We start from the raw sequence: 16,157 nt of genomic DNA, 5'->3' as shown, positions 1-16,157 counted from the left end.
ATTCAAAGCAGGTTCAAAGCGATAATTTTATTAAAGTTTTATTTTAATTCGTTTAAGTTAATCTTGATCTTAATATTTTTAATTTAGCATAAATTATTAAAACATTAATGAAATAATATGTTTCAAATAATGTCTGCGTATAACAGACCGCAAAACTCCGTTCAGAAATTTGTAAGTTTCAGTCACAAGTTATAGCATAATTTTTAAGATTATAAACTTTATATAAATGTTTAACCTTTATTAATATATGTAAAATAATATAAATATTCCAATTAGCCATTTGATATCATAACATGTGAAACTAAAATCATGTTACCACCCATTTCTACACTAGCGCCATAGTAAACAATGAACCTTCAACTAACGAAAACGAATTGATTTTACGTCATTTTTCGAGCGCTTGTCACGGCGCAACATTTAAACAAGAACCACTGAAAAATTGAAATAGCACCACAAATATTTAACAAAATGTACCATTACAGTTAATCTTAAACAGAAAAATAATATTTTACAAATACCAACCGCGCTTATAACATCAAACATAGCAATAAATAGGTAAGTCTAATTTTATTTTTATCCATCTAACAATCTTTACGCCCATATTGATTTATACTTTTTTAAGAATAATTTATGTAATGCATTGACTAAAACACACGTGAGTAAGTTATTATTTAATTAGGTATACATTTTGTGTGAAATATCGATCGTAATTTCGTGTTGGTGTTACGCTCTGCCAAAGAATTGATAAGAAGGTTGAGGAACTTGCGGGTCACGGCTTGTCTGATAAACTAATATCATTGTTATTTTGATGGGCTCGGAGATAAAACAATGCCCTACAATTACAATTAACGTATAATTTACTACTAAACAAAATACTAAATTAAACAAAAAAAAATCAAATAACACAAATCGTCATGCCTGATGCTTACAATCACAGGTGGTGCCACAAGCTTGATGTTTACATAGGTGGGTGGTTGAATAAAACCAATGATACCTATATTATTATTTCTCTTAAAATAAATATAACTATTTTTTGAAATAAGTAATGTGCAATTGTATCTATTAAATCGGTCAGACTGTACGAAAGGGGGGGCTGGGACTTAGAATTTTTTTTGACAAAGTGGTATCATTATGACACTATTTTTAAATGATTGTAATGTGTAGATCACGTCAAAATAAGCATCTTTTATTGGAAAAACTTTTCTCTAAAATAAAAAATGGCCGAGTTAGACGCGACCAAAGATTGATGTTTTTAAAGGGAGCTGGGACTTGTAAAATTGTATTATTATAAAAACGTCGGTTCTGGCGCTTCGCCGGCCGCTGCCGCGGCACGCTCGCTTCGCTTGCTCGGCTCGCGCGCTGTATGGTCGCAGTTCTACCTAACACTCCTCCTCGCTTCGCTCGTCGTCGTACCTACTCCGACCTGCCTTAAAAGCCTGGCCTGCCTTAAGCTCTATCTCCGCCATTTTCAGTTTTAGTAAAAAGTTTTCCAAGTAAAAGTTGCTTATTTCGATGTGTTCTATACATTAAAATCATTTAAAATATATGTCATAATGACACCACTCTCAATGAAAATTTTCTAAGTCCCAGCTCCCTTTAAAAATATCAATCTTTGGAGGCGTCTAACTCGGCCATTTTTTATTTTAGAGAAAAGTTTTTCCAATAAAAGATGCTTATTTTGACGTGATATACACATTACAATCATTTAAAAATAGTGTCATAATGACACCACTTTGTCAAAAAAAAATCTAAGTCCCAGCCCCCCCTTTGCTACAGTCCAACCATTAAATCCATAATAAATCACACAAAATCACGTGTATAAAAACATCTATTTTATTTAATCTTTATTGCACATAAGAAAACACACTGTACAAAAGGCGAACTTAATGCCTTAATGATTCTCTACCAGTCAGTCAGTTTTAATATAATAATATAAATTAACTATCAATCCTTATTTTGATTGTAAACAGCATGCCGAGCTGATTATACGTATTATCACCTATCACATGACATGAATAATGAATTGTTATTATCTCTTTTCTAATTGTTGATACAATTTACCTATACTTGGCAATCAGATAAGTAGGTACTTAGCAAGGTATTTAAATATTAAATTTATTCATATATTCAAGTAATTTAAATGTTTTAATGAACATACTAGGTACCAATTCACCCGGCACAATTTTATTGTTCAGAGAACATGAGCGTGTGCAGATAATTTTGAACACAACGCCCGCCTACTAATTCTGCTGCTGTACAGTTTCAAACAATCATTTACGAAATTTCGTCTCGTTAGTTGACGTATATTTGTACAGTACAAACAGAGACACTAGTCCGCCTTTAGTGAACCTTATCTTGGTGCAATAAAGTTTAATTCAGCTATAATATTGGTGGGATTATATAGTTTGCATAATTGAAATAGTTTACTTTTTACCATTAAAACGTATCTAATTCATTGTACATTAGTTAAGTAACAATGAATTCATTAGTCTGTTATCAAAAGAGCAAAGTTCGTTATCATTGTGTTTGTTTTAATTTTTAGATACAATTTTCAACTATTTAAAACTATATTTACCACATATTTTTATAAATCTAATACCTTTAAACGACAAATTCTTGCATACTTATTTATTTATTTATATATATATATAGGTATATTTCGGGGATCTCGGAAACGGCTCTAACGATTTCGATAAAATTTGGTATATGGGGGTTTTCGGGGGCGAAAAATCGATCTAGCTAGGTCTTATGTCTGGGAAAACGCTAATTTTTGAGATTTTATACGTTTTCCGAGCAAAGCTCGGTCTCTCAGATATTATGATATTAAAATGATCCGCTTATATAGGTAGTAATCTATGACAAACTAAAAACCGTTTATTTTGTTTCAGCACCAAACCTAGTCACAATGTCGAAGCCAATAGACCTATCCGGATCCCGATACGACCAGAACACATACATCGGCCGAGCGAAGCATTTTTTCATGCTCACGAACCCGCTCAACGTTTTTGCCACGTCAGCCCAGTTAGATGAAGCTCAAAAAATCGTTTCAGATTTCAAGTAAGTATTCTCAGATGTACATCGATGACCCCATTGCGTAGGTACACCAATAATAAAGACACCTGTGTTTGTATAATGGCGTGGCGAAGCGATGACGATCATTGTTGGCTGCATGCTGCATGCAACAGTTTAGTCCGTTGTAACTTGTTTATTAAACATCATGTCGCTCTTTTGGTGGGTTATGGAATACACGAACAAAAACTACGATTTTCTAGACTTTTTATTTCCCTACCTGCGCTATAGCACAGAATAAATAATAGTACTAAGTACAGAAGACTCACTCTCCAACAAAACGCGTCTGTTACGATCAGCACAGATATGGCCGCTAGGTGGCGACAGCGCCACGCGCGGCTTATGGCTTTCCCCAAAATTGGGGCCGGAACGGTGTACTTTTAGCTACCTGTAGCAAAGCGACGAAATCGCGGAGTGAGCCACGCCTGGCTATAGTTTGATCTAGCACTGACCCTTGAAGTGGCAGGAACCGGCTCCCGGATAATTTAAGAACGTCATTTAAAATTGAAATATGATTAATTGAAATAAAATTGAAATTCGAACAACTCCTAAATGACGTATGCCACATGAAAGGCTAATTGACCAAGCGTTAGCGAAGATTCCCCATTCAGCTTGGGAAAATGCTTATGTCCATTTTTCGTGAATTTTTGTGAGCAGGTTCAATAATTAAAATCGGTTTCGATTTGTCGATTTTTGTCGAAATGGCGGAGCCATAAATTTATTCAGTTTTACGTTATGCTCGCGAGGTCTACAACTCCTGTGAGCTGTAGACTGTAAGTGACTCTGTCGTCACTAGTGCTAAGATTTAAAAAACTGCTCATATCAACAGAAAATCAAAGAAGATGCCGAAAGGAATGACCGAAGACAAGCTATGGTCGCTGAAGTACTTGGTCGACAGCGCATATCACCCCGACACGGGCGAGAAAATGTTCGTGCTGGGCCGGATGGCCGCCCAGGCGCCTATGAACACACTTATCACTGGCTGTAAGTCACATTTTGTTAGTTTTTTAGGGTTCCGTAGCCAAATGGCAAAAAACGGAACCCTTATGGATTCGTCATGTCTGTCTGTCTGTCTGTCCGTCCGTATGTCACAGCCACTTTTTTCCGAGACTATAAGAACTATACTGTTGAATAGAAAAAAACAATAAATTTTGGGGTTCCCCATACTTGAACTGAAACTCAAAAATGTTTTTATCATCAAACCCATACGTGTGGGGTATCTATGGATAGGTCTTCAAAAATGATATTGAGGTTTCTAATATTATTTTTTCCTAAACTGAATAGTTTGCGCGAGAGACACTTCCAAAGTGGTAAAATGTGTGTCCTCCCCCTGTAGGTAACTTCTAAAATAAGAGAATGATAAAACTAAAAAAAATATATGATGTACATTACCATGCCAACTCCCACCGAAAATTGGTTTGAACGAGATCTAGTAAGTAGTTTTTTTTTAATACGTCATAAATCCCCTAAATACGGAACCCTTCATGGGCGAGTCCGACTCGCACTTGGCCGGTTTTTTCTTTAAATTACGTTGTCTGAGTACCCACAACACGAAAAGCCTTCTTGAGCTTACTATGGACTGTGGGCCTTAGTAAATTTGTGTAACGATGTGTTATCATCATCACAGGCCTTTGCGTCTATTGCAGACGATTTATGCATTGCTGTTTAGACAATATGCATTGCTGTTTAGACAAATGTCACTCAAGTGAAGTTAATAGTTATAGCTACGATGTTAGTTTTAATTTTTAATATGTTACGTTGATTATGTGAGTACTTACAACAGAGACTCGCGCTTGCAGTCAAACTGTGCAAACAGTTTTGCAGGGACAGGGAAGGGAGGAAGGGTATTAGATTATAAATTTTATTTAATGTATTAATAATAACAAATAATTAAACGGGTTTGGTGACTGTGGAGGCCGATGCGTGAGCGGCACGACCTCCCACATTTTTGGCAGAGAAAACTCATGCCACCTGAAGTTCCAGTCGGTTTTCTTTCTGCGACACCTTCTGCTATCTAAAGCATTATAGTTCGTTTTTTTTAACATTAGAAATAAGGTAAACAATCTCGACGTGTCTTTTTATTGAAAAACACGTTTTAAAAATAAATAATGGCAAATATGTAACAATTATGAATCTAATACGATTATATATATTCTTCTGCTTTCATAAGTACAAAAGGCGAACTTACTGATTTTAAAAAGCGTTTTTCAATTAAAAGACATGTCAAGATTGTTTACCTTCTTTCTAATGCTAAAAAAAACGAACTATAAACCAGGTTTGGTCGCATAGCCTTCTCTACAACACGTTTGCGCCATCCATCACGGTCTTCAGCTAAGGTTTCCCAGGCATGGTGGTCGATTTCATACGCTGACATGTCTCGCTTAACACAGTATTTAAGAGCCCATCAACGTGCACACTAGCGCCACTGTGCTGCTAAATAATCGTGATTATTTAAATTTAACGAAATATATTTAAAAAAGGGGCCGCCAGGACTGTATTTTGTATTAAAGTAGGTACCTTTTGATACATCAAACTAGTTTCTATGTTGTTGGATTCGTCAATCTATGCGTCCAAAGTTAAAACGGCCGTTTTTATTTTGAGTACATAGATTGACGAATCCAGCAACATAAAAACTAGTTTGATGTATTCAAAAGGTACTTTAATAGAAGATACAGTCCGTAGCGGCCCCCTTTTTTAAATATCTTTCGTTAAATTGAAATAATCACGATTATTTAGCAGTGGCGCTAGTGTGCACGTTGATGGGCTCTTAAAGCGCAACATCGGTCTTCCAACGTTCCGTTTAGCATACGCAACTGCACCCAGCAATTAAGACACGATGTGCTATAATATTATATTATTATTACTTACCTCATTCAAAGTTTCGGCGCTTCCGCGGCCGGTTCCCTGACACTGCGGGGTTGCGTAATGCATCGCAATCATAATGTGTTTTTTAGTGTTTAGTTATAGTTTTATAATATGTATGCTAGTTTTAAGGTATTTATGTATGGGCCACTAGTTGCCTGAAATAAACGATTTCATTCATTCATTCATTCAAAAATGTATGGTCGCAGGCATGATCACATTCTACAAAACAAACGCGGCGACCATGTTCTGGCAGTGGGTCAATCAGACGTTCAACGCTCTCGTCAACTACACCAACCGCTCGGGCACCGCGCCCATCTCCAAATCGTGAGTCGTATATACCTACCACTGACAATCCAACCTCTAGACTGAGCTTAGGCCAATTCTTTCATGAAACCGATGCTGCCAAAAATACGGGGGTGCGGGGGGACGAGGTGAGCGAATCCCGTGTCGCGATTGGTCCGTTCAAAGACACGGACCAATCACGGCACGGGATTGACTCGAAGATGGAGTAACGCTACCGTATGTGTGGCAGAGAGGGTAGCGCGAGTATGCTATGTCTAGAGGTTGGATTGTCTGTGATACCTACATATATTTACGAAGCGCTGGTGGCCTATAGTTCGTTTTTTTAGCATTAGAAAGAACTTGAAAGAAGGTAAGCGATTTTGACATGTCTTTTAATTGAAAAACACTTTTTAAATATCAATAACTATTATTTATGAAAGTAGAAGACTATAAAAGATCGTATTAGATTCATAATTGTTACATATTTACCGTAACTTATTTTTAAAATGTGTTTTTCAATTAAAAGACACATCAAGATAGAGACAGCCAAAAAAACGAAGTATAGTGGTAAGAGCGTGCGACTTGCAATCCGGAAGTCGCGGGTTCGAACCCCGGCACCTACCAATGAGTTTTTCGGAACTTATGTACGAAATATTTGATATTTACCAGTCGCTTTTCAGTGAAGGAAAACATCGTGAGGAAACCGGACTAATCCCAATACGGGCCTACTTTTCCCCTCTGGGTTGGAAGGTCAGATGGCAGTCGCTTTCGTAAAAAGAAAAACTAGTGCCCACGCCAATTACTGGGATTAGTTGCCAAGCGGACCCCAGGCTCCCATGAGCCGTGGCAAAATGCCGGGACAACGCGAGGAAGATGATATACCTACTTATATTTGCATCCAAGCATTATGCCATGCACACCTGGTTCTGCCCCATAGACTAGGAATCCTCTAGACTGAGTTTAAAGCAATTATTTCATGAAACCGATGCTGCCAAAAATACGGGGGTGCGGGGGGACGAGGTGAGCGAATCCCGTGCCGTGATTGGTCCGTTCAAAGACACGGACCAATCACGGCACGGGATTGACTCGAAGATGGAGTAATGCTACCGTATGAGTGGCAGAGGGGGTAGCGTTACTATGCTCAGTCTAGAGGATGTCTTGTCTGTGTTCTGCCCTTACTCTTGGCCTGCGGAAAGAAATTACGCCTTCATTGGAGTAAAAGAGGAAACTCCCCGCAATTTGCGAAATTCGGTTTTCGCGGTAGCCTCTCTGGCCGTTTGGTCATGGGGTTGAAAAGTTTGGAGACATTCCAGTTGGCATCAGGATGGTTACCAAAAACTGTACTAAACCATAGAGAAATAAAGACAAGAGTGCTCACTCCATACATCAGTTCAGACTATTAATTTCAGTGTCTACATCTAGCATCGAGTAGCGGAACTATCAGTACTGCTACTTGACAATAGATGTAGCACCGACCGGAAAGTCTTATGCTGTTGAGATAAGACTTTCCGGTCGGTGCTACATCTATTGTCAAGTAGCAGTACTGATATTCCGCTACTCGATGCTAGATGCTAATAGTCTTTTTGGTACTAAAACTGATGTATGGAGTGAGCACTCTATGTATTTTTTTCTCTATGACTAAACTTTCCTTTGGTGTCTGCTTACCATTGTGAAGCTGGCTTTTACTGGACTAAGTTAACTCACCCATCTAAAATAAGCCTTTATTTAGATGAGCGTAGAGTCGATTTTATACCGTGTAGTTTATTTTCAGGCAACTCTTGGCTTCATACTGCGCTGCTTGCGGTGGTGCCATGGGCACTGCGTACTTTCTCAATGCCAAAGCTAAGGTATGGAACTATATATCATACTTTCATATCTTATTTCTCATAGATATCCCGTATCACAGTTGACGAACGATTCAGGCATGTATTTTATTTGATTAAATTTTTTAAATTTGTTGTTCAAATATAAATAAAAATCATGAAATAAGGTAAACGTTGTTAAAAAATACTTCTACGCGAAAGAATCGTGGATGGAGGCTAGTAGTAGGTAGATCATAACGTTAGCACAACGTTAGTATACTTAGTGCTCAAGTATAGGTACCTACTGTCTGATGGCCAGTTGATTATCATTTCATCACGCGCTGTGATAATTATGTGTTATGTAGGTATTATTTCCTTATGGTCCACAATGTATCCATTATTAATAAGTACATATATTATTATTTACATACTCTAGAAAAATTAATTTGCTAACAAATTAAGACCTTATGTGTAGGTATATTTTTACGTATATGTTATCGATTACAAACGAAATTACGCTCTATAACGATTCAACCACTTTATCAACTAAAACCACTCAAGAATTTGCGTTTTGAAAATAATTACGTGATAATAATTATTATCAAATCGCAAATTTAAAAAAAAATACCGCGTTGGACAGGAAAAACACATTTTCCTGTTATCATTTATCGTGGAAATTATCGCCGGTAGTTATCAGTAAACATATGACGACAAGAGGTGTGTCGCCTGTTTACATATTTACTCTACTAGCCAGTCGTGCCTCCGATCTCGTTACCGTGGTAAATAAATGTTTTTACACCTTAAATACGTCGATAATCATATCAACTAGAAGATGATGATACTGGACAAATTCTTCGTGGATGCCTCCTCACCTTCCTTAGTCAGTTCCATTGCCATAGAGAAAAAAATACATAGATTGCTCACTCCATACATCAGTTTTGGTACCAAAAAGACTATTAATTTCAGTGTCTACATCTGCTCAACAACATAAGACTACCCATACACACTAAGACATAAGACTTTCCGGTCGGTGCTACATCTAAATATTATCAAGTAGCAGTACTGATAGTTCCGCTACTTGATGCTAGATGTAGACACTGAAATTAATAGTCTTTTTGGTACCAAAACTGATGTATGGAGTATGGAGTGAGCACTCTTGTCTTACTATATTTCTCTATGTCATTGCTCAGGATCTTAGTCTCATCATTCAACGAAAACTTTGCTATTGCCCACTTGTTGGCTTCAACTTTATAATGAGATTTTTTTGAGAACTTTGAGATTGAGCTGGAATTTCTCTGTGAAGAATATTTCGTTTTCACAGAGATAATCCAGCTTTTAATTTCTGACACACACTTAATGACACATTATCGAGCGAATGATCATTATGTCGAGCGTTTTTCGACTTAAAATACGTGAGTGACCCGTTTTTAATATATTTTTTAATATGTCTTTGTCTCACGGATGTTTTGTTATTAAGACACATTATCCACCACTTATTCTTCAAGATATAAATTCTTATTCATGAAGAAATGACTATTTTTTCCTGTGTCTATTTGGATACCTTTCCTCAACCCGCCAACGGTTGCCTAGATAGGAACAGCTGACATTCACGAGACATCATGATATGATAATATGATATATCCCTTGCAAATGAATTAATTTAATTATTATATACCAGCGGGTAAACCCTGGATTAATCGGGTGGCATGGAAAGTTGACGTCACAAAGTATAATAATATGTACTTAATCGTGCTTGTTGAATAATCTAACCATGAATGGGTAGCCACTTTACACTACTGCTCTAATCACTTACGAACGTAAGGATAATATTTACTTTTCATGATCTGAAAATTATTAGCCACTTCTGTCATCATTGTAATAGGTATTGTTAAATTTATAAAACAGTTAATATCCATACAAACAGTTACACAATATACAAACAGTTAAAGGAAGGCCTACTTTTGCTGAGAGGGAGAAAAAGGTATTTTGTATTATTATATTTCCCTCTTAGAAGAAAGTTTTGTACAATAGGTTAAAGCGTAGGTAAAGGATTCGTTGAAATTCAATTAATGGGATAATAAATAAAGGGAAAGGTATGTAGATGGGTTTGAAAGTTTTTAACCACTTCTGCGCGGTCAAATTCGAGGAAGAAGACTATTTTATTACACTCATATTTATTTTATATTAATATACTTATTTGTCATATTTATTTCATTTTTTTTCGACACAGCAAATGAAGAACCCCGTGTTCGCGGCATTGGTGCCGTTCGCCGCAGTTTGCGGCGCCAATTTCATCAACATCCCCATGATGAGGAGTAGGTGTGTATACGATAATGTAATCTACAGGACCTACAGCGAAAACCGATATTACGTTATCGGCCCCTCTATTGCTCTTGCATAATCGATACCCGATATCGATAGTCATTACGCAATACTCAGAACTCACATCCCTCGATACACATGTATCATGTATTTATTTAAGTATTTCTATTTATGTTTATATATATTATTTGTAACAATGTGTATTCAAAACTTGCATTTCATTAACTTTAGTGATTGTACACTATTGTTTTGTTTGTCATTCATCGTTACTTCTGTTTTGTTTTATTCGTTTCCTCAAAGGTTAACTGGAAGAGATCCCATACAGGGATAAGTTCGCCTTTGTTGTATTTAATTTACTCTGTAACTATGTTTCTCGTGTTTTTATTTCTATGTGCAATAAAGTATATACATACATACATACATACATACATACATACATGTATTAAACTTCCTTTTTTCAGTGAATTGATAGACGGCACACCAGTCTTCACCGAGGAGGGGCAGCCGGTGGGCAACTCCACCCGCGCGGCGCAGTATGGAATCGGCCTCGTGTGCATATCCCGAGTCATCATGGCTCTTCCTGGCATGAGTGAGTATTATTATTTCAAGTATCTTTACAAGATGAGGAACATCTGCGGTCCTTGGTTTGAACCCTGAGGTACCCCCGAAGGAATGTCCTATTGGTAAAATAATTTAAAAATCATTACATATTGTGTTAGTCTTTAAGATTGTTAACAAAAATTGTAAGATAAGTCAAAATGAATCTTCCATCTTTACACTCTTTAGCTTGATTAGAAACATATATCATTGTCAAGGGTGTCAAAGGCTTTACAGAAGTCTTCGTATATGATGTAATCGGTGTCGTGTGCATATCCCAAGTCATCATGGCTGTCTGGCATTAGTTAATGATTGCATGTTAGTTTTTTTTTTTGTTTTTTTTTTTTATAGCACTATATATACCTAAGCCAAATGTCATAGAACAAAACTAGAGATAGGGAAAAAGTATACTGGCGCCATCTATGCAAACCTTTGACAGTTGACAACCCCATTGTAACATGTTAGTTTTCATGTTCTAGCCGTAACGCCGCTCCTGACCAACTACGCGCGCTCCAGGGGGCTCTTTTGCCGCTACCCGCGCGGCGTGCTGCCTTTCCAGATGGGGCTGGTCGGGCTGTGCGTCGTGTTCGCCACCCCGCTCTGCTGCGCGCTCTTCAAGCAGCGGGCGTCCATCTCTGTGGACAGTCTGGAACCGGAGCTGCAGGTACTAAGGGTTATTTACAGATAGGGCTGGTCACTACTGCCTTTCTAGATGGGTTTGGTGGGACTATGTGTCATGTTCGCAAGCCCGCGCTCTTCAAACAGCGGGCGTCCATCTCTGTAGACAGTCTGGAACCAGAGCTGCAGGTCCTAAGGGTTATTTACAGATAGGGCTGGTCACTACTGCCTTTCTAGATGGGTTTGGTGGGACTATGTGTCATGTTCGCAAGCCCGCGCTCTTCAAACAGCGGGCGTCCATCTCTGTAGACAGTCTGGAACCAGAGCTGCAGGTCCTAAGGGTTATTTACAGATAGGGCTGGTCACTACTGCCTTTCTAGATGGGTTTGGTGGGACTATGTGTCATGTTCGCAAGCCCGCGCTCTTCAAACAGCGGGCGTCCATCTCTGTAGACAGTCTGGAACCAGAGCTGCAGGTCCTAAGGGTTATTTACAGATAGGGCTGGTCACTACTGCCTTTCTAGATGGGTTTGGTGGGACTATGTGTCATGTTCGCAAGCTCGCGCTCTTCAAACAGCAGGCGTCCATCTCTGTAGACAGTCTGAGACCAGAGCTGCAGGTACTAAGGGTTATTTACAGATAGGGCTGGTCACTACTGCCCTTCCAGATGGGTCTGTTCGGGCTGTGCGTCGTGTTCGCCACCCCGCTCTGCTGCGCGCTCTTCAAACAGCGGGCGTCCATCTCTGTAGACAGTCTGGAACCAGAGCTGCAGGTCCTAAGGGTTATTTACAGATAGGGCTGGTCACTACTGCCTTTCTAGATGGGTTTGGTGGGACTATGTGTCATGTTCGCAAGCCCGCGCTCTTCAAACAGCGGGCGTCCATCTCTGTAGACAGTCTGGAACCAGAGCTGCAGGTCCTAAGGGTTATTTACAGATAGGGCTGGTCACTACTGCCTTTCTAGATGGGTTTGGTGGGACTATGTGTCATGTTCGCAAGCTCGCGCTCTTCAAACAGCAGGCGTCCATCTCTGTAGACAGTCTGAGACCAGAGCTGCAGGTACTAAGGGTTATTTACAGATAGGGCTGGTCACTACTGCCCTTCCAGATGGGTCTGTTCGGGCTGTGCGTCGTGTTCGCCACCCCGCTCTGCTGCGCGCTCTTCAAGCAGCGGGCGTCCATCTCTGTAGACAGTCTGGAACCGGAGCTGCAGGTACTAAGGGTTATTTACAAATAGGGCTGGTCACTACTGCCTTTCTAGATGGGTTTGGTGGGACTATGTGTCATGTTCGCAAGCCCGCGCTCTTCAAACAGCAGGCGTCCATCTCTGTAGACAGTCTGGAACCAGAGCTGCAGGTACCTACTTATTATATGTGGATTCGTAGAAACCCTCAGAAAATTGTCGATATGGTTACCATCGGTGTGTTTACCGGTAGGTATGTATAGCTACCCCAACCCCGAATTGATACAAAATCCGTCTCAGTTTTGTGAAATCGTGATACAACTGACGGCTGAAACGCAGGTCGTTCAGGGACAAAAGGGGTAAAGCCAAGTAAAAATGATGTAGAGAACAAAAAAACGTCACGGTGTACGTTTAGGTAGGTAACCGAAATCATACCGGTTAATTGTATGAAGGAAAATACCGTTATCCAACCCCTGACCTCGCGGCCAGATTGGGACGGCTCAGAATATATCTAAAATACAAAATACGCCGCTCGTACAGTCAAGTGTAAAAATATGGGTGTACTCAAAAATATGTCCCATAGCCCTTATGTCAACGAATTAAGAACTATGGGACATATTTTTGAGAAGCTATATGCACCCATATTTTTACACTTGGCTGTACCGCAAGCGACGGACCGGGTATTCAAGCAGCGTCTTCATTTCCGCGTTTTTATTCCTGTTGATATGAATCTAATGAACGTGTTTCTCTTTCAGAAAATCGCGAAGGCAAAATTCCCAAAAGCAAAAGAGGTGTTTTTCAACAAGGGACTCTAAAGCTTATACCTAAGGATAGCTGCTGCTACGCTGAAGTAAATTATTCCAGTAGACTAATTACTTTCCAAAGACACATTCCTATCGTGACGTAATATTTTTTAAGTTTATTTTATTTTTATTTATAACTATATTGTTTGTTACTGCCGTTTTTTTACGGTTTATAATTTGTTATTGCTATTTTTTATAGTTGTTTTTATAATTATAGGCAATATTTTATCTCGAGCATATGAAACAATTATGGCAATAATATTGTTTATAAATTGCAAGTGATAATCGAGGGAAAGTACTTTTATTTGTTACCTCGTTATATTTAGATAGCTCAATTTTTTGTTGGTTCTGATATCATTTTGATGTCAGTAGCAAAAATCGGGACAAATGTATCTCACTCCGATTGAATCAAACTGATTCCATACTTTTTTGCATATTTGCCCTACCATGGAATCAATTCTATTGGTGGATCGATATATATTATACATTCCATAAGTTTCATAGAATTTATTATCGCGATTTTTGCGGCAAGACGATTTACCTCAACAGGAATCAATAAATCGGCTGATGTTAAACAGAATATTGCAAAGGAAACCATTTTTTGATTACGAGTTTTAGAAACTAAAGCAATGAAATCGTGTCACTTTGTAAGGAAACCCCCTAAAAGCTGACCCTTATTCATTGCTCTCAAATAAAGTAATCACAAAGGGGTAAACCGTATACCCCTTGATGGTCACAACAAATATAAGCAAGTTATTTGAGCTTAATATATGTGTATTTTAATAATTCAATCATTAAATCAAAATGATGAAAAACACGAAATAACTTAGCTCAAACTTGTACTTGCATTTTTTATAATTTGAATTTGACTCACTTGTTGTTAAACAACAGGATTGCTTAAAATATCACTGCCATCGCGTACTATTGTTTAAGACTCGTCAATTGATAGTTATAGGTTATAAATTTATAATCTCAGACAATAATGGAATATAAAAGGACGATCTAGTGTCCTAATCGATGTTGACATTTGAACCTAAATTTATTTAAAAATAAATATTAACAGTTGGCCATCTGGATTATTATTTACACGCCCTTTTCGTTTTGAACGTTATTTCTATCCCTAAGTTCTTTATTACATAAGAAAACAGTGCCAACCTTATGTGCTTATGTCAAAATTTCATTGATAGTATGGTGTGTGTGTGTATGTTTGCCTGTGTGTATGTGTGACCTATACTCTAAGGGAAATAGTTCCCCAAGTTTACGGCGCGATGTTTAGTGGTAAGTATCACAAAAGTATCATTATTTTCCATCGTATTTTTACGGAAACTTACGATCATGTCTTGCTATTGCAGTGTATACCCTAGACATTTTGATATACTCTAGACCAGATGCCACTGAAGGAAAATAATTATGCACTACTTACACTGTACACTAAAATTAAATAAGAAATGAAAATATTTATCTGTATAATTATCGTATATTTAGAATAAAATTACTAAGGCAATGATAATCAATTGAATACAAGACTTAGTTCATAGCTGCTGGCAGCACTTACCATAATTTCCTCTCAATGACACAAACACTCTTATTAATATATATTTACAATTCAAAAAAGCGTATATCTTAGACATACAATGCTTCAATTTCATAGCAATATTGCACCTGGCAACTTGTTTTACGTTAGCTTTGCTGAGCGCCATATTGCCATGGAAATATAGCTTTATTTACAAACGCCCAAAAATATATTATCAAAACAAAAAATGCTTAAGGTTCGCTCTCCAGCAATTTTTCATGAAATGGTTCATGAATGGCTCGCTAACGCAGAATTCATGAGATTTTGGGTTTCTAGAAAACTTTTGTACCTCAAAAAATATTGGGCTTTTCATTATGAATTGGCATTTTAACCCTTTAAACGCCATGTCTATTGTGTGCGGCGAACACGAACCTTATCGGAATGCACGAAGGTTCACATTGGGCTGTAGACGTGCACGTCAGTTCACGTCTTTGGCGGTCAAAAGGTAACTTTCAGATAATATGGAATTTTGGCATTGTCATATAGCAGATTTATCTAAAGGGATAAAAAGTGTATCACAGTTACTAGCTCAGTTTAATAAATAGCTGCTTCTAATTACCTTATAAAGTTTGACATTAAAAAAAAAATTGTTTGACTTAGTTTGCTAAATATTATGCTCAGATTTAGACCAACAAGAGTTAGCTAAGTTGGCAACGATTTTGATAGCACAGACTGTGCAAGTGTTATTTTAAACTGTTTAGACGCCAACGGTTTTATTACTCACTTGAATTTTTAGTCGCTATTGGCGACATGATTCGGGCCCGTCGGGGGTACTTCCTCAGGCTCGAGTGCTCACGGCGGCTGCACTTCGTGTTAAACGTCATAATTTAATAGAAGTTTAAAATAACACAGTGGTATAGTTTGTAGCTTTCTAATAGACCCCGAAGACTAATCCTATTGTCTATTGTTCAGTAAAACCGCACGTGCTACTTACCTGCAAAAAAGGGTCCTAATTATTCTATTTGGCACCTGAGCGCGGGCTAGTCCAACGCTCAAAAAACCAGTGTAGGTGCGCTCTCCGATAACGTGCCTTTGTTACGCATCTC

The 16,157-nt window shown here is 38.2% G+C and overlaps 1 protein-coding gene across 1 annotated transcript; it reads left to right on the top strand.

The window, feature by feature from the left end:
• Window positions 1-322: 322 nt before the first annotated feature.
• Window positions 323-13,827, top strand: LOC134657500 (sideroflexin-1-3). The gene is made up of 9 exons (XM_063513074.1): window positions 323-555; window positions 2,889-3,057; window positions 3,899-4,053; window positions 6,141-6,258; window positions 7,988-8,063; window positions 10,249-10,337; window positions 10,802-10,929; window positions 11,417-11,601; window positions 13,491-13,827. The coding sequence occupies exons 2-9, from the start codon at window positions 2,906-2,908 to the stop codon at window positions 13,548-13,550; spliced, it is 963 nt and encodes a 320-aa protein (XP_063369144.1). The 5' UTR covers window positions 323-555; window positions 2,889-2,905; the 3' UTR covers window positions 13,551-13,827.
• The last annotated feature ends 2,330 nt before the right edge of the window (window positions 13,828-16,157 follow it).

The sequence above is a fragment of the Cydia amplana genome, chromosome 20, assembly GCF_948474715.1.
Source record: "Cydia amplana chromosome 20, ilCydAmpl1.1, whole genome shotgun sequence".
In the NCBI taxonomy this organism is placed as follows: domain Eukaryota; kingdom Metazoa; phylum Arthropoda; class Insecta; order Lepidoptera; family Tortricidae; genus Cydia; species Cydia amplana.
This window is presented reverse-complemented; position numbering and strand designations above follow the sequence as displayed.